Source organism: Gossypium hirsutum, chromosome A10 (assembly GCF_007990345.1).
Source record: "Gossypium hirsutum isolate 1008001.06 chromosome A10, Gossypium_hirsutum_v2.1, whole genome shotgun sequence".
In the NCBI taxonomy this organism is placed as follows: Eukaryota; Viridiplantae; Streptophyta; class Magnoliopsida; order Malvales; family Malvaceae; genus Gossypium; species Gossypium hirsutum.
In genome coordinates this window covers 106,787,332-106,807,409 of record NC_053433.1, presented here as the reverse complement: position 1 = coordinate 106,807,409, position 20,078 = coordinate 106,787,332, and the positions used below count along the sequence as shown (strand labels likewise).

The window sequence follows — 20,078 nt, the reverse complement described above, 5'->3', positions numbered from 1 at the left end:
CGGTTGGCTAGGTATGTATAACTAAAATAATAAAATATTAGGGGTTTATCTAAGAAATTTAAAAATAATCAGTGTACTATGGGTAAACTGTAAAAAAGTCACTTTTGTTCGTATTATATTACATTTTGGTCACTTATGTTTGAAATGTTACGTTTTAATCACTTATATTATTATTTTGTTACGAAGTGATCACTCTACCGTTAAGCTCTGTTACCTCCCTAACGGTGATCTTACGTTGTAGTCTAAATGGATTTTGAATGCCAATTTAGATGTCTTACGTGGCAGTCCAAATTAAATTTATTTAATTAAAAACTTATTTTCATCCTAGCAACTGGACATCTAAGTTGACATTTAAAACTTATTTGGACTGCCACATAGGACTACCGTTAGGGAGGTAATGGAGTTTAACGGTGGAGTGATTATTTCGTAACAAAATAATAACGTAAGTGACTAAAATGTAATCTTTCATAGATAAATGACTAAGATGTGACATAGTTTACAGTTGCTCTATTTACTGTTGAAAACAGGTAAAGTAAAACAAGATTCCTCGAGTGACGAAAATGACTGCAACGAGAGTAGTACCTAAGTTGTGAGAGTAAGAAACAGAGTCGCGGACGGCGGCCATGGCGTCTGGAGGAGGAAGCAGCGGTGGAGGTGTGGAGTGGCACGTTAGGCCACCGAATCCCAAAAATCCAATTGTCTTTTTCGATATAACCATCGGTTCCATCCCCGCCGGTCGTATCAAAATGGAACTCTTCGCTGATATCGCTCCTAAAACCGCCGAAAATTTCAGGTATTTCTACTTCTTCACCCCTCATTTTCTACGATTATTCTATAAAATTTCTGTTTGAAGCTTGAATTTTTCCCCATTTGCAGACAGCTATGTACCGGCGAATACAGGTTTTTTTCCCCACCGAAACTTAATTATCTGTATTTGCGTGATTAATTCCTACTTACCCATTTTTTTTGATTGGATTGATATCAGAAAAGCAGGGCTGCCTGTTGGTTACAAGGGTTGCCAATTTCATAGGGTTATTAAAGATTTTATGATTCAAGCTGGAGATTTTCTTAAGGTTGGTAATTTATTATTATTATTATTATTATTATTTTTGCATTTATAATCTTAGCTAATCTGATCAGTCATGTTAGTCATTGAGTACCCAGAATCAGCTTCTCGAGTTTCTTATAGACTATGAATTTTTCATTTGTTTCAGTATATCGATTTCGAGTAGATGATTGAAGTATCGGTCTTGCTGTTCTTATCTTCTTCATTGAATGTCCTTAGCTTAAATGTCTAAGCCAATATTTCTCTAAAGGATAGCTTTTGCCCCTAAAATGGAGGGCAATGATTGCCAAAGTACTGATATTTCAATAGCTTCGACCGGTATTTTGATTTTTTAAGTGTAAAACGATGAACAGCTGTTTATTAATAGTTGTCGATAACATAAAACTATTGAGATCAATTTGCTCCAATGTTATATAATCGTTACATTAAAATCTTGTCTTGCAGGTGATGGTAGTGGATGTACTTCAATATATGGCCATAAGTTTGAAATTGAAAATTTCATAGCCAAGCACACTGGTCCTGGGCTTGTATCAATGGTATGCTGTTTTCTATATAATGTTTGAGTAGCTACACACATATGTGAAACATTCACACATTTGTTGCTTCAACTCTTTGTTTGTTCTTGAAATACCCGTGTTTGGCACATATTTGGACATGACCATACAAATACTTCGAAAAACTTATAAAAAAACTGAATATAGTTGTATCTTACATTGACACCCGAGTCTGGGAGATGAAGTCTCACAATGGAGGGAGAAAGAGAGAAATATACCGTTGACCAGTAGAGGTACTAGGATATGGGAACCTTCAGTGAAATTCTACTAAAGTTGTATATTGTTTTACCTTTTATGTTGCGGGCAAACAGTGGTCCAAATACCAATGATTGTCAGGTAACCTACTCAATTTCTATTTCTTGCTTGTATACACACACACACACATGTGCTATCTGATGCATGTAAAAAGAAATGCCGATTTCCATTAATGCACGCAGTATGAGTAATGATCAAGTGTCTCATATTAAAGGCGAGATAATAGAATTTTGCTATTTGTACCATATCTATGCGTAGAGGCATTTCTCTGTCCGCAAGTTTCCAGTTAGGTGAATTGGGATTTGATGGAAGTATTGTTGTCACAAACTCTTCGAGCACGTCTAGTATGGTTGTCTACTGTTCTGAACTATCGCGTATATTGATTTTGGTCTTTATTGACTGCAGTTTTTTATCACGTGCACGAAATGCGAGTGGCTTGATAATAAGCTTGTTGTATTCGGGGTATGTTCTCTAACCTTTTAGTTCAGAGTACATCCGGATTTTGGATTTCCCCAATTTTTGAAAGTCGAATAATATTCATAGAAATGACGAAGAATTATTTTGTCCATGATTGCGCAGAGGGTGCTTGGAGATAGTCTTCTCATTGTTCGGAAGATAGAGAATGTGGCTACAGGACCAAACAACCGGCCGAAATTACCATGCATTATAGCTGAGTGTGGGGAAATGTAAAACCAGTAATTCATTTTACACATTTGCTGAGGAAGACTACCCATAGATGAAATTGCTGTAAAACTTTTTTTTAACAATTTTATTATAGTTTCTGGTTATATATGCCATTATTTTAGATAATGGCCAATCTATAAATAGGAGTATAATACACTTTAGTATATTCGAACTCACATCCTTCTGTATTGGCAAGTTAGGACTTAATAAAACTTATTTACTCTAGATCCATCTATTTTACTTTTATACAGAATTTAATGAGATTTGAATATTTGATTTCTTTGATTTATATAAACTATATATATATATTTGGTGAAATATATCAACTATATTTAATCAAATTTATATGAATTTAACATTTAAACATTACAATTGATATCAAATATTTGGTTATGAATATTGCACAATTGTTTGTATCTCAAAATATGTTGTACTTTGATATATAGTTTTTATACTAAAAAAATTAAATTTTTTTCTCTTTTTTCAATTTAAAAATTTTAGTACAATTTTTGGCATTATTAATATTTATTCCCAAAAAAAAAGGTATTTAACGAATTGAATTATATATTGAGCTAATGCAATATTTTATACTGATATTTTAGTTTTTAAAAAATATATTTTAAACTAAATTAGATGTATTTATAAATGATTATTTATGTAATAAAAAGATTGGGTTTAAACCGGGTCTAGAGTTGAGACTGAAAATCTTAACTAAAGCCCGGCTTAAAAACTCAGTCTATCCATTATCTATGGCTGATCTACTGCAATAAAACGACAGCGTTTGGGCTTCTGGAGCTGCTCAATAACTTAGGGGATCGGCTCTATTACATAAGTCGATTCCTAATTTTTATCTCATATCATGACATAAATAAGCAGTTCTTATTTATTGTATCGGCTCAAAACCTCGCTAATTGATCTTTACGGTGCTTCCTCTATCAATTAGATCTTTATCCATAGAATAAAGTATCTAGGCATATATATTTCTTCATATTTCGACTTCTATGAAGTTTCTTTTTTTGTTACAGCTGATAAAAATCGTTTTTTGGACGATGCAATATGTAGAAAGCCTATTTTTTTTTCTAGTATTTTATTTACTAGCGTGTTTATTTACTAGCGTATTTATTTACTAGCGTATTTGCTCTTTCTTTCCTTTTTTTTATTTCTTCACATTGATAATAGGTGTACTAAAGTTCATTTCCTCCCACAGTATCCCTCTCACCTCCTGACTCAAGAGTCACTGAACGAGTCGAGTTCGAACTCAGATTACCCAAAATGGCATTCACATTGAGAAGTGTGAAAGTACCGCCCAACTCAGCGAGTTTGGAAGAAGCAAGGAGCCGGGTCTTCGATTTCTTCAGACAAGCTTGTCGATCAATCCCCACTATTATGGATATCTATAACCTAGACGACGTCGTCACCAAATCCGAGCTCTGTTCTTCCATCTCCTCCGAGATCCGTAAGAACTCTCATGTTACTAACCCTAAGGTTCGTTCCCCAATCTCTCTGTTTTAGATCCTTTTTATTTAATTTACTTTGGATTTGTTAAACTTTTGGGAAATTGTGTCTTTCCTAGGGTTAGGAAAATATTATATTGCTTGCACTTAATTTCTGGAAATAAATAAAATTTATAGCTAATTTGAATTAAGAGAAATTAAAATAATGAAAAGTAAGATTATTCAAAGAATGGTGATTATCCTATTGAAATCTGAGTTTAATTTAAGCGTAGTTGATGTAGGATTGTGATGGAAAAGGTTGGATATTTTTATTTTTTTATTGTTTTCGGGAAGTAGTTTCGATTTTGATGTCTTTATATTTAAAGGGAATGTTAAATTATGCTGTTGAATCAGATTTATTTCATGAGTTGCATTCATTGTGCTCTCTCCTCTTATCAAAAGAGGGACTGGAAATGTGATTTAAGAAGAGCTTTATTTGATTGTTAAGCGCACATTATTTGAACCTTAAACACTTTGAGTGCTTTGAGTGAATCCTACATCAAAATGAGCCATGCCTTATGGCCATATACAAAATGAATAGGTATATCATTCAAACCCTTACATTGGCTAACCAAATGACACATTTAACAAAATAACCAAAAACCTATACATGCCATTGTAACAAAATAAAAGTATCTATATACCAAGGCAAGACAAGTTGATAGTGTTGACAATACTCCAATCGTCTTCCAATCTTCACGAGTCTGCAAGTTCTGAAAAACAGGGGAAATGAAATAGGGTAAGCATTGACATGCTTAGTAAGTCCAGATAACAGGAAGGTAAACTTACCGGTTATTTAGCATACAACCCAATTAGACATTCATTTCAACAATATAGGATAATTTCCCTGTAGCAGCCCAAATTTGACCGGCTAAAAACAGAATAAAAGAATTAAATAAATAAGTATTTATTTATTTAAAATGTCCATTTAAAAGTCCAATTACAAAGCCCAGATGTTTTGATTCAATATAGAAGTACTACCTGGTAACACCTAAATACAATGCTAAAGCCCAAATCCAAACCACTTAAGCTTACTGGACCCATTTACACCCAAAAAAAAACCCAGCACCTTGACCTAGGTTTACACGGGGCCCAAAAGGCCCAAAGCAAAAAACAGGCAAGGAAACCCTAGGGTTTCCTGAGAACTCAGCGCCGTAATGAAATTCTGGAAGCTTCGGGCACTCTAAGCGACGCGACCTTTCATCTCGTGCAAATTCGATGGCCCAATCAACGCCACCAAGCGCGTCATGATCAGATGTCACGCCACTATCGACGCTCAAGACACGCCGGAATCTGGCGTTGGCTCCATCAACGCGCAGACATCAGTGATTGAGCGAGATTCTCGTGGATTACCTGCGAACAAAAGAGGAAGCAAAGACAGAAAACCAAGGCAAAAAAGGAAAGAAATCTTTGATTTCTTTCCTAAAACATAATAGCCTAAGGCTATAAAGCCTTTCTTCAAATCTGCAAAAGAGGGAGGGGATTTTACACACAAACACAGAGAGCAAAAACACATGAGGGATAGAGAGAAACTTCAAACTTGTACACAAGGATTCTACGAACAGTTGTAAAAGTTTACTACTGATATATACAAAAAGTAGTTTTCTTTCTGAGAAAGGTGATTTTCCTCTTCAGATCTACTTTATTATTTATGATTTTTACATGTAGTTTGCTTAGTTTACAGATAAAAATAAAGAAAGAGAGATGATATACCGAAATCTGCATCGAAATGGGCGAGGGTTTAACCCTCCGATCACCGTGTATGGTGGCGCGTGAGGCACACGAGCCTGAGTTGCTCGGAGGTCGAAGGCCGAAGATCAGAATCCCTCTCTTCCCATCTGCAGAGAGTTTCAAACCTTTTTGTTTTTAAAAACCAGTGTAAAATGAATTTTGGGCTTAACTTTTGGTTTATATAGCCCCAACGAAACGGTGTCGTTTTGGTTTAACCTAATAAGCTTAAAATGGCATCGTTTTTAGATTAAGGATCCGCGCGCTGACCCGGTTACCCGGGGGGATCCGCGTGTTTTTAAGGATTGGGTTAATTACACAATTGGTCCTCTTGCATTTTTAATATTTATAATTCCATTTTTATTTATTTCAAATTTAGCCCTAAGGATTTAATTTTGTTTCAATTTAGTCCTCACGGTAGTTTTAAAATGGTATTTGAGAAACGACGTCGTTTTAGGATTAGGGCTAAATTGCCCAATGAGTCCTCTAAATTTAACGCGCATTTCAATCAGGCCCAGAATATTTATTATTTCAAAAATTAACCCCCAGATTTCTTAATTAAATTCTATTTTAATCCTTTTTATTTTATATTTTTTTTTGTTTTAAAAAAACTATTAGTAATATAAATAGTATATAAATTATTCATTAGATTATTATTATACTTTTTTTTAAAATTTTTATTTCGTTATATATATATATATATTCATTCCGTTTTTTATATGTTTTATATATTGTTTATATTACTATATTTTTATATGTAAAATACTTATTATTATTATTATTTTATATATCCCTCATCATATTATATTCTATTTATATATTCATCACATATTATATTTTACTATATTTCATGATATTTTTTATATATTATATTATATACATTGTATTATATATTTTCATAATTTATATGATTATATATTTTTATTTGTAAATTGTGTTATACACTATATGTAATACTATATTTCTTTACATTACCTTTATTTTATTATAAAGCATGCATTATTCTTTATTAATTATATATTTTCAAAACCTTATAAATAAATGTAATGTTAATACTTAGTACATTTTTATGTATAGCTATTATACCTTATAATATAATTTATATATAAGTATTTTTAAAAAAGGGTTCTCTTTTATCATTCTTATATTATACTTTTAAATGTCTTATTTCTAATTATTTTTTTATTTTTTTATACTTTTTTTACTTATTTGTCTTTGTATTTCTCTTATTTTGATATTGTTTAGTTGATTAAATCTTACATATCATTTATAATTATTGTTAAGAGTTGTATTTTAGAATTGACATGTATGTTGGTATTATTTTAGGCATGTTTATGTTAAATTGTATGCCATGCATCATCTTTTGTCTATTATTTTTAAAAAAAAATATATATAGAGAGTATACCTTATATGTTTATATGCTTACTTATTCATTTTTAATGTACGTCGTATATGTTTGTATGTATGTTTTACATGCTTTAAATTTGCCATGTTCGTTGTTTAAAATTTGTTTAAGTTCATGCTTTTACTTGCCTATTAAGATAATATGTTATCTTGTATGATGTTCTATATTGATAATATGCTCCTTCATGTATCGATTTTAAAAACGAGACTCTAAAGTTTAAAAAAAATAAAGGCAATGCTTGGTGTTTGAAAATTTCGAGAAAAGTAGTACCCTAACTTATTGGGTTACAACTTTTCTTGTTGAGTTCGAATAGTCAAGCACCCTTCTAAATTTTTAAGGTTTTCAAAGTGCAAGCGACTGTTTCGGAATTTCAAGGCGTTGTGTCCTAACTTACTGGATATGGCGTTTTGTTGTTTTGATATAGGGATTTCCAAAAAGGCTAACTTAGGGTCAAATGTCTTAAAAATATTGTGTCCTAACTTATTGGATGTAATATTTTGATTCATTTGATACAAGTGAACCTTAATTTTCAAAATCAAAAATATTAAAAGAGGATTGCATCTTAAATTTTTTAATTTCTGACATTAAAGACACTTGATAATCAATTAGGTACTAATTTTTGGGCGTTACGAGGGTGCTAACCCTTCCTTGTACGTAATCGAATCCCGAATATGTTTTCTCGACTTTCGTAGACCAAAATTAATGTTTTAAAACAAAACATCTTATAAGGTGACCCAATCACACCCAAAAAGATTGGTGGCGACTCCCGTTTTCTTAAAGTCGATTCCCATTTTCCAAAACTCGATTTAAAAATGGTTTCGACAGCTTGGCGACTCCGCTGAGGACTAATAAGAGAGTCAAGCCATGTAATTGATTATCTCTTATCTTAATGTCAAAAATTAAAAATTTTAAAATTTAATCCTCTTTGCATTAAATGTGTTTGTATTATTGCATGTGTTGCTATATTCTGATACGCATTGCATTTGCATGACCGTTGTGGTTACACCCTTAAGTGGGAGTGAGAAACTACGCCTTCGTGAGGTTTTCGCCTCCGTGTAGGATAGTGGATCACTTTCGGGATACATTCGTACCTATGGTTTCGTGAGATTTTCATCTCCGTGTAGCTATAGGGAAATGTATTCCCCTGAACTGAACTCGATTCAAATGAGCCTATAATGGGTGAGAATCGAGGAATCTGCTGGTTCGGGTACCTCAAACTTTAGAACTAACCTCATATAGAAAAACCGTAAGAACCCAGCTTAGTTAGAATTAAACTTTAGATATTACCCTTATAAACTATCATTGAGATTTATTGATATCATGTGATACTGACTATTTCTTTTCTTTTGTTTGCATGTCATTTTGCATTTACAAAGGTATCGATTCACGGTCAGTTTTTAAGTTAGGAAGTTTTATTATGGAGAACGGACTTCTTGATAGAGTGGAGGGCAACGCCGATGTTCATAGATGGTCAGAGCAAACTTAACTAGAAAAGGGAGACAGTATAACTATGGGATATGTGTCAGAGCTGTCAGATTATACTCGTATTAGTGTCACACAGAATAATCTCCAAGAGCTTAAGGAAATTTGAGATCAGTAGGGCAATGAGATCAAGTAGTTATTCTACGATAATTACAGAGATTTACCTTACTTGCTCGATATTCAAGTAAATGAGCACTTATTCCGAGCCCTTGCTCAGTTTTAGAACCCGGCGTACAGTTGTTTCACCTTTGGGGAAGTAGACTTGGTACCTACCGTGGAGGAGTACACCGCCTTACTTCTTTGTCCCAGGTTTCAGAGTGATAGGATCTATTCTCGAGCTGCTTGTGTCCCTACCTTTTGGAAGAAATTAATGGCCATTAAAGAGATGAGCGAGCAGTAGGTCACGGCCAGAATTAAAGAGAAGGGTGAGTGCAAGTGCATTTCGTGGGACGCTTTGAAAGATTTGATTTTAACACACCCTGATGAGACGAAGAAGGTAGACATTTTTGCCTTAAGTTTGTATGGACTGATGGTCTTCCCTAGGGCTTTGGGATATGTGAAAGAGGCAACCACGGATCTTTTTCATCGACTCAGCAAAACAGTCACTTTCGTCCTTACGATTTTGGCGGAAACATTTAGGTCCTTAGGTGTATGTAGGAGGGCTGGTGCAGGCAGGTTTATAGGATGTGCTCAGTTACTTTTGGCTTGGTTCTACAGTCACTTCCGGTTGATTTATAGGATTGTTTGTCGAGTTTTCTTTAAGACCTACTCCCCAATGAAAGATATAGTTGCCTCGTCTAGAAAAGTGGATGTGCCGGAGGAGAATTGGATAGCATTACTTCGGAATCTTCAGTCGGAGGATGTTGAGTGGAGAGCTCCATGGATGGTTCATGGTAAGATACTTTATCGATGTGGCAGCTTTGATTGGGTTCCCCTATTGGGAATTTGGGGTGCATTGGTTATGCCCTTTTGCTCGTGCTGAGGCAGTATGGATTGAGACAGTTCGTAACAGTGACTTAGGGGTTAGCTCAAAGTGAGTTTGTATACAGAGGAGCTGATTACAAGAGGAAGGTTAGCGAAGTTTCTAGTGCTTGGAACAAGACTTATCGGTTGAAGAGGGTGGCCATTAATCCTGCTACGACACCGGAATATGTCGAGTGAAGGAGTAGAAGGATTAACGATAATGTCCCTATGAAAAAATGGAGGAAGTTCGACCAATGGAGGAATATCTACAAGTGATACCCTCGGAGCTTGATATCATGAAGCAAGAATTTAAGAGAAAGAATTTGGAACTCGAATAAAAGATAGAAAAGCTTGAGGAGGAGAAGATGTACCTGAGTCTAGATGTCGACCTGCAAAAGAAGGAGGTTGAAAAGGTTAGGAAAGAAAAGAGGAAGGTTGAGGAAGACCGAGATTATTTAAAATAGGAGTATAAGAAGGCACAAGTATCTTTAAAGTGAATAGGGTTAGGAATGTCTTCGGAACAGTGGCAGAAATAAGTTCAAAAGGAAAAAGCTAGAGCCGGGTATTGGGAGAGGAAGTGCCAAGAGATGCGGTCGCAGAATTTGGCATTAGAGAAAGAGAATAAAGGGTTGAAGACTAAGGTAACTGAGCTTGGAAGATCCCTTCGTTGGCACCGAAACCATGATCCTACGGTCGAGTTAGAGGAGCTAAAAAGTAAGGTTGAAGATTTGGAAGTGGCATTGCATGATAGTGAACTTCGGATTGAGCAGCTCAAGGCTCAAGAAGATTGTCTCAAAGAAGAGCTCCATCAAGTTAAAGGTCAAGTCAGAGATAGGGATTACATTATTGAGGAGGCTATAGCCCAGATCCGAGAGGTTGCTGAATATGTTCGAGACTTAGCAGTACGAGCTGATGCTTTGAGTATGATGTATGAGTCAGCGTCTGATAAAGGTCGAGAGTTAGCCCTTTTATTAGATAAAGTTAAAACTTTGGGCATTAGGGCAAAGGCGTATATATAATCCATTTATATGTAAAGATATTCTTTTTCTAAATAAAGTTTTCTAAATGAGATTGAATCGAGATCGATGCCTTTTTGCATTCATGCATTTGCATTATATCACATCATATGCATTCAAAGTTATAGAAAGACTCTAATTAGTTAAAGTTTTCTTTTTGAGAAAGAGAGGTAGAAAAGAAAATATGGAAATCACACATCCCTACGGCAGTAGCACTAAAACTAAGAGTATGGATCAAAGGTTCGAACAGTTGCAAAAAGATATGCAAGACCAATTGCAAGAGCAGTTGGCCAAGATGCAGAATGACATGAAGGAACAAATGTTAAAGGCTCAGAGGAATATGATGGCAGAAATGACTCAGCTTCTAAGGGCCACTGATAAAGGGAAGACCCTCATAGCTATCACTGGCGAAGAGGGTAAGGATCATCCTCCGGGTTTTACTCCGCCTCATGTGCCACTGCAAACCGAGGTACCTCTTAGAAAGCCATCTGTCACTGTAAGGCCTCAACATAGGCCGGTTGATGCTGGAATTCCCGTAAATTTCCTATCTGGGTTGAGAAATAATTTGGGTGATAGTCTGATCAACTCTATCACTCCTGATCTGGATATGATGGAGAGGGAAAAAATGGCAACCGAATCCTCAAAATAGTTGGAGGATCGTTGCAAGTGGTTGGAAGAGAAATTTAGGGTTTTGGAAGGCACTGGCAATCATCATGGGATTGATGCCAAAGACTTAAGTTTGGTCCCAGACTTGGTGCTTCCTCACAAATTTAAGATGCCGGAGTTTGAAAAGTACAACGGGACTACTTGCCCAAAGGCACACATAACAATGTTTTGTAGGGGAATGACTGGGTATGTGAACAATAATCAACTATTGATCCATTGTTTTCAAGACAGCTTAGTAGGAGCAGCGGCTAGGTGATACAATCAGTTGAGCCATGCAAGAATCGGTTCATGGAGAGATCTTGCGCAAGCCTTCATACAACAGTACAGCCATGTGACTGATATGATGCTGGACAGGATCACGCTTCATAATATGGAGAAAAAGCCTAATGAAAATTTTAGGCAATACGCACAACGATGGAGGGAAGTAGCAATGCAAGTACAACCGCCACTGTTAGAAAAAGAGACCACCATGTTGTTTATCAACACTTTGAAGGCATCATTCATCACTCACATGATTGGAAGCACCACGAAAAGTTTCGTGGATATAGTTATGGCAGGAGAGATGATTGAGAACGCCATGAGGAGCGGTAAAATTGAGGGAGAAACGGCAAAAAGATCAGCCCCAAGGGAAGAAAGGACAATGAGGTGAATAGTCTCAACTCGAGGGCAATCACAGTTGGTCAACCCAAAGCAGCTGCGATCAAGCAACAAAGTAGTCAAAGACAGGAATCGGGCACAAGATAGAATTCGGAAAGGATGCAATTCACGCCTATCTCTATGACGTATCATGAGCTTTATCAAAGCTTATATGATGCACATGCTATTGCTCCCTTTCACTTGAAACCAGTATAGCCATCGTACCCCAAATGGTATGATGCAAATGCTAAATGCGAATATCATACGGGAATACCGGGGCATTCGATTGAAAACTGCACCAGATTCAAGAAGGCCGTGGAGAGGCTTATCAAGATGGGGGTTGTGAAATTCGACAGTACCCCTAATGCCGAAAGTCCATTACCAGATCATGGCAATCAAAGAGTGAATGCCATTGATGAAACCAAGGAAGGAAGAATCAAGGAAGATGTTGCTAAGGTGAAGACTCCCATGAAAGTAATATGGGAGGAGATGGTGAGGAGATGAATGTTGACCTCTGGAAAAGGTAGAGAAAGAATGGGGAACTATTGTGAATTCCATGGAGAGATGGGTCATATGATCCAAAATTGTGAGGAGTTCAAGGCCATGGTGCAAGGCCTTATGGTTAACAAAGAGCTACAGATTTTTTAGGGTAGTTTTTGCAAAAGACAAATATGTGTGTTGGAAAATGAACGACGAGGAATCAACCGACCAAGAATTATTATTTCCTTGCCAGGAAATGATGAAGTAGGGGCACAAACCGAACCCAATGTCGTCATCCACAAACCCACTCCTTTCCCTTACAAGGATGACAGGAGAGTGCCATGGAGCTATGGCTGCAGTGTAACAGTACCTGAGGGGGAGAGCATAGCCAGTGCGTCTAGGGGTGTGCAAAATGAAGGTTCTCATACATGAAGTGGGAAGCGTTATGATGTGGGGCATCAGAGTGGATCCCACGAAAACAGAGGATGTTGACGTTGGGAAGAAAGAGGTTGAAGTACCTGGCAAGGAGCTGGTAAAGAAGGAGGAGGCTAAGGAGTTTCTAAAGTTCCTTAAGCATAGTGAGTATAGTGTGGTCGAGCAGTTGCGTAAGCAACCGGCGCGTATATCAGTATTAGCCCTACTTCTGAGTTCTGAGGTGCATTAGGATGCATTGTTAAAGGTACTTAACGAAACATACGTCACCCACGACATATCCGTTAACAAGTTGGACCGGTTGGTGAATAACATCAATGCTGACAATTTCATCTACTTTAATGATGATGAAATTTCACCTAGGGGCATAGGGTCAACCAAGGCCTTGCACATCACTACTCGGTGCAAGGGATACATGCTTCCAAGTGTACTCATTGATAATGGGCTGGCTTTGAACGTCCTTCCATTATCCACATTGAACAAATTATCCATTGACAGTTCGCATATGAAAACATGTCACAATGTAGTAAGAGCCTTCGATGGAACCAAAAGGAAAGTGATGGGACGAATTGACATTCCTTTGGAAATTGGGCCAAATACATATGAAGTTGATTTCTTGGTGATGGATATCAAGCCCTCCTATAATTGTTTATTGGAGAGACCATGGATACACTCGGCAGGAGCGGTGCCCTCCTTATTGCACCAAAAATTAAAGTTAGTGACAGATGGACGGTTAGTAACCATCAATGCAGAGGAGGATATTATAGCAGCAGTCACTGGCAAAGCCTCTTATGTCGAGGTAAATGAAGAGGCTATTGAGTGTTCTTTCCGCTCTTTAGAAATAATCAATGCAACCTTCATTTTGGAGGGAAGTGAGGTGCTCGTACCCAAAATGTCTAGAGCCACAAGGATGGCCCTGCAAATGATGATGGGGAAAGGGGCTTTGCCAGGAAAATGACTAAGAAGACAGTTACAAGAAGGGGTTCAAATCCCAAAACTGATTGAGAAGAAAGATCGTTTTGGTTTGGGCTTCAAGCCAGACCATAAGTAGAAGAGGCAAGAGATTGAGAAGTGCCAAGCGAGAAGAAAAGCGCGCTTGAACAGAGGAGAAGTGGAGTGGGAACCAATGACATTCCCACCTATATCCAAATCCTTTAAGACAGGAGGGTTACTGATAAAAGAAAGTCATCAGATTAATGTTGTACACAATGAGGGATGGGAGCAAGAAAGCTTCGAGGGCATTCGCCCTTGCGAACCGGGGAGCTCTCTGAACAATTGGACTTTGGAAGACCTTCTTGTAGTCTTTAGAAATTTTTCAGAGTAATTCTCGAAACATGTCTGTTACTCTAGGTATTAGGTTTCGTAGTCAGTGAAAAGGGAATAGAAGTTGATTCAGACAAAGTCAAAGCAATACGAGAATCGCCTCCACCACAAACTCAAAAAAAAGTTCGAGGATTCTTAGGAAGGTTGAATTACATCGCTCGGTTCATTTCACAACTAACCGAGAAATATGATCTTATCTTTCGCCTCCTCAGAAAGCACAATCAAGGTACTTGGGATGAGGAATGCCAGAATGCTTTTGAAAAGATCAAGTAGTATTTGTTAAATGCTCCGGTATTATATCCACCTAGCCCAGATAAATCGTTAATACTGTACTTGTCAGTGTTCAGTAATTCTATGGGATGTGTGCTTGGTCAGCATGACGAGCTAGGGAAAAATGAGAAGGCAATTTATTATCTCAGTAAGAAATTCACTGACTGTGAGATGAGATATCCACCGATTGAAAAGTTGTGCTGTGCGCTGATTTGGACAACTTGGAGATTAAGACAGTACATGCTATACCATACCACTTGGCTTATCTCAAAACTTGATCCATTAAAATACGTGATAGAGTCAACGGCTCTAAATGGGAGAATGGCAAGGTGACAAATTTTGTTTTCAGAGTTTGATATAGTCTACATAAGTCAGAAGGCTATAAAAGGAAGTGCAATAGCAGACTTTTTGGCTAGTAGGGCTCTAGAGGATTGTGAGCCATTGAACTTTGATTTTCCATATGAGGAGTTAATGTGTATAGCAACGACTAAAGATTCTCCTTGGAAGCTAAATTTTGATGGGGCTTCTAATGTAGTTGGAAATGGAATTGGGGCAGTCACTACAGGAAAACAGGTCTTTAGCGGCGTTTTTAGCGGCATTTTATCAAAAAATGCCAAAAAAATTGTAAAACATAGAGCAATAGCAGCGTTTTACCAAAAACGCCGCTAAAAACAGAGCAATAGCGGCGCTTTTGGTAAAACGCCGCTAAAAATAAGAGCATTAGCGGCGCTTTTGGTAAAACGCCGCTAAAAATCGAAGCAATAGCGGCGCTTTTGGTAAAACGCCGTTAAAAATAAGAGCATTAGCGGCGCTTTTGGTAAAGCACCGCTAAAAATAAGAGCATTAGCGGTGCTTTTGGTAAAACGCCGCTAAAAATAAGAGCATTAGCAGCGCTTTTGGTAAAACGCCGCTAAAAATAAGAGCATTAGCGGCGCTTTTGGTAAAATGCCACTAAAAATTTTAGGGTTTACGATTTAGGTTATATGACTAAGGGTTTAAAGTTTATGAGTTACTATTTTAAGGTTTATGTATTATGGTTTAAGGGTTGGGGTTTATGATTTAAGGGTTAGGGGTTAAGGGTTAGTGGTTAATACTTAGGGGTTTTTATTTTATGGTTTAAGGTTTAGGGGATATAGTTTAGGCCGGTACTGTAGTAGGGGATATAGTTTAATGGTTTAAGGTTCAGAGTATTGATTAATTAGTGTTATTATTTTATGGTTTAAGGATCAAGAGATATAGTTTAAGGTTATGATTAATCTATACATTTTGTGGTTAAGGCTTAGGGGTTATTATTTTGTGGTTTATGGTTAGGGGATATAGTTTAGGGTTTAAGGGATATACTTTAGGGATTAAGGTTATAGGGATATAGTTTAATGGTTTAAGGTATAGAGTTTTGATTAATTAGTGTTAATAATATTAAGTATTTTGATTAATTAATAATATTATAAAAATATAAAGGCTAAATGATATTAAAATTTACCGGCATTTTATTGAAAAACACCACAATTATCCATGGAAGCAAAATGCTGTCATTTTATACTTTGTTGTTATTTTTATTAGCGGCGTTTTATGAAAACGCCACAAAATCTAAATTTTTTTAACTAAAACGGCGTCGTTTCTGTGTGGCCCGAAATTGCTTTACTCTCTGCCAAAGTCAATTTCCCCGATTTCCACCAAATTTCCCCCAACTTCTTCTCCTCCAAATTTCCCCCAACTTCTTCTCCCCCAAAATTTTTACCCTAGTTTCCCAATATCCGGCGCATCTTCTCAGTTTTAAAAGGAAACAAATCAACTGTCTCTATAGATGAGTGGGGGCATCTTCTTGGATTTAGCTTTTTCCATGGATTCCCAATGACACCCAAATTTTACAAGGTATGTTTTAACGTCTTCCTGCTTTCTGGGTCTTTCTGCTTTTCTTGTTTCAATCTTCCTTTCTCTCCTTGTTTTATTTTGCTAACATAGGCAAAACCTTATCAAGCTTGTATATTTCTAATATTTTATTATTGTTTTGAACAGGACCACAACCCACTGTTAAGGAAAAGATTAATGCGGCCTGATGGTACTTGAATGTTTCTAACTTGCTAAATGCTTGTTTAATTAACTATGTCAATGGTGCTTCTAGTTTTGAGATGCTTTCTTTTGTTTTTGCCCCCTTGATCTACTCATCGTCTAGGTAGTCATGTTTTGGTTGTGTAATATTAATTAATTGTTTTATATAAATTTTGATGTCAGTTGTTAAATCTCCATTAATGAAAGTCTTAGCACAGTTGGTAAGAGAGGAGGTTTGAGTTTTAAGTATCTAGATTCAAAATTCAGTATATAGGGTATCTGAATCCCACTATGAGTTGCAAGTTTTAGTTCAATTACTCAGTTGTAATTTAGATTATTCCAGTTTTTAGTTTGTTTGTGCTGCACTGTAAAAATTTGATTCTAAACTTTGTGATTATTATGACATATTTGTATTGGTATCATTGTGATTTTAAAAAAATTGGTTAAATCTAGTACGGTATACTTGTGTGTCAGTGAGGCTTAGATTTAAACATGATTCTTCAAATGTTGGTTTCATGGTATTGTTTCTTGATGTGCCCATTCTTTATGCTATGGCATTTAAAGAGATACTATTCTTCTTCCCTCAATAATTTGCTGTTTATTCACTAACTGCATGCAAACCTAGTTTAAGAAGCAGCTATTTGGATGAAGTGACACCATGTGTTTTATGATATAGATAGCATCATGCATCATGGGATACAACTTGTAAGACATTAGTATCATCTGAATTTCACATATTAACATAAGCATAACTGGACAGATGTGGAAAAAAGTTCTGATTCAACTTTCTATTAGTATAAGATCTAAAGGGATACTTGAAGAAGCTACAAAGCAACTCTAACATCAAATTAATTTTACTGGAAATCATATGTATATATATTTTACTTTTTGTATACTCGTGTAAAAATAGATTTAATTATTTTATTTATTTCAATAAAATTAAGTAAATGTGTTTATTGGGAATAGAATCTCATTTTTCTTTTTTACTATGTAATGATTAGGAATGTGGGATATATATATGAATAGATTCAAAGTTTGTACACAGTTTAATAACAAAAAGTTACTTTTAACATTAACATAACATACTTTAAAAAATTACCCAAGTTACCTCAAAATCAACCCTGAATTGAAATAAAAATACCAAATTCAAAATATTTAAACATATAAATATATATGATTATCAATGTTTGATGAAAATATATTATCAGATCTGTTTGTTTTTAGCCTATTGTCTGTAATGTCTGTCAATGAGTTTCTTCTTATAAACTTCTTTTGATTCTTAGGCTCAGATGTGAACGACTAAAACATTTGCTTCCCCCATTTTCTTTTTCCTATTATATATATATTTTTTTAACACTTAACTTAGGTTGGAAACTTCTCTTATCACATCACTTGTTAAGGCTAGAGGCCAAAGTTTACTTCTTGCTAATATCAACAATCTTTTACAACAAGATTTTGATGTGCTGCAACAATCTGTTGACCAATATTTTCATGATTAGCTTTTGCAAACACTGCAGCTTGTAAACTTTTACTTATGTCTAAATATGGATGTCATTTCTATCCCTTTTTCTATATCTAGGAAAACTGACATGAAGTTTATTTTGACTGGATTATAAATATACGTAATGTAAAAACATTTGCAACAACTGCTGCATATTTTTGGGCTGAGAAGTTTATTTTGACTGAATTATATCGCAAAACTGACATGAAGTTTTACTAAGGATTACTCACATTATGCCTTATATCAATTTTCAATTTAGATGGTTGTAGTTTGAAGATGATCTATTTTGGTACAAATCAGTTGGATTTTGTTGACATTTAATTTTTAAACATTTTCAGGGTCATTCTTCTGTATCTGTTTCTGAGACGCAAGTTTTATTATTAATTAATTTTACATTTATGTTCTGTGTATTGAATCTAATTTGATAAATCAATGCATTCCAGGGAGCAATTGAAAAAATGATCAGCCATTCAGATTGATAATTTTTGTATCAGTTTGTTAGCATCCTTATCAAGTATCAAATGCCTATCTGTTACTTCTTGTACACTGCAGGTTGGTTATATAATTCCTTCCTGTTTGGGTTATTCTGTCAAGATTTACTTAGTATTTGAATTAATTTTGTACAAAAATATTTTTTTGACTGCTTTTAACCAACACCTAATTTTTTCTTCCCTATTTTTGTACTATGACGATTGTTAATAAATTTAATTATTACTATAATAATTATATGAAGTAATATATATGAAGTAAAATTATATTGTATACTAAATATGGTACATATACTTTAATTCCTTGTGTTTTGACTTTTAGGATATAGTTCCTTGTGTCTATATTAGTGAATTAATGTTGTATATGTTTCAGTTACTGCTTCCTGCTCCTCCTGCAACTATTGGTTCAACTGAAGCTGCCATTTAATCTTCGAATTAATATTTGGTACTGATATAGATAAAGTTTTCATATTTGCTTAAACTGAAATATATTTGGTGCTACTCTTATAATCTTACATGTGTCTGTATTAGTGAATTAATGTTGTATGTATTTCAGTTACTGCTTCCTGCTCCTCTTGCAACTATTGGTTCAACTGAAGCTGCCATTTAATCTTCGAATTAATATTTGGTACTGATATAGATAAAGTTTTTATATTTGCTTAAACTGAAATATATTTGGTGCTACTCTTATAATCTTACATCTGTTCTAGGTACTATCGAGCACCTGAATTAATATTTGGTGCAACTAAATACACCACAGCCATTGACATTTGTTCTAGGTACGTATAGGTTTCGTTGCTAAATTTTTTTTCCTTATTTCTATGCATTTTCACTTTAAATTACTTAACAAATATTACTTTTTTGACTCCAGCCTCTGTTTGCTGGTGAGAGTGGAGTAGACCAGGTACGTTTTATTAAGGTACGTTTTATTTCAAAATTCTAATCAATAATAGTTTTATCATGATGATTTTGGAAAAATTAATATTTTGGGGTTGTGATTTTGTAAAGATTTAATTGCTAGTTCTGTTTGGAGTAGAACTATTTTGTTACCAAATTAATTTTAAATATTTGGTTCAACTTAATTATTATTTGATTCAGCTTAAGTATGAATAAGTATGAATTAATTTTATTACCGTGTAGCTTGCTTGTCCATTAAAATTACAGCAATGGATGACCTTCTCTCCAGCCTTATTTTAAATATTTTAAAGATTCAAAGTATATAGGCTGGAAACCTGACGGGTTGCCTTATATCGAGCTGGAAGATATAATGGATCCTCCCTAGGTGTAACAACGCCACGTATGATGAATCTTAAAAAATTCAAAAAGACTTGAAAAAAGTTCTATCGAGCTCATTTACTATTGAATATTTATTTCCAATTTACTTATAAAAATTAAACTACGATTCTTTTTTATATTATTATATTCAAATTACTAATTTTTGCATTAATAATGTTTGATTTTAATATTTAATACTTTTAAATGTCTTTAAAAGTTATAACTAATTTTTATCAAATTACAACAATGGCTGACCTTCTCTCCAACCTTATTTTAAATATTTTAAAGATTCAAAGTATATAGGCTGGAAAC

The 20,078-nt window shown here is 35.1% G+C and overlaps 1 protein-coding gene and 1 long non-coding RNA gene across 3 annotated transcripts; both read left to right on the top strand.

Annotated features, from left to right (window-relative positions):
* The first annotated feature begins 509 nt into the window (after nt 1-509).
* LOC107896382 (peptidyl-prolyl cis-trans isomerase CYP22) lies at nt 510-2,784 on the top strand. Its single transcript, XM_016821549.2, has 6 exons — nt 510-793; nt 877-900; nt 986-1,074; nt 1,511-1,602; nt 2,281-2,337; nt 2,455-2,784. Exons 1-6 carry the CDS (start codon nt 624-626, stop codon nt 2,563-2,565), a joined length of 543 nt encoding a protein of 180 aa, XP_016677038.2. The 5' UTR covers nt 510-623; the 3' UTR covers nt 2,566-2,784.
* Nucleotides 2,785-16,176: 13,392 nt separating this feature from the next.
* On the top strand, nt 16,177-19,396 carry LOC107895936 (uncharacterized). Of its 2 annotated transcripts, XR_001683523.2 has the most exons (7): nt 16,177-16,325; nt 16,470-16,512; nt 18,342-18,374; nt 18,865-18,936; nt 19,048-19,119; nt 19,202-19,270; nt 19,363-19,396. It is a non-coding gene; the product is annotated as an uncharacterized lncRNA (long non-coding RNA). The 2 variants fall into 2 exon arrangements; XR_001683524.2 differs by lacking the exon at nt 19,048-19,119 and having other exon boundaries at nt 16,202-16,325.
* Nucleotides 19,397-20,078: the final 682 nt, after the last annotated feature.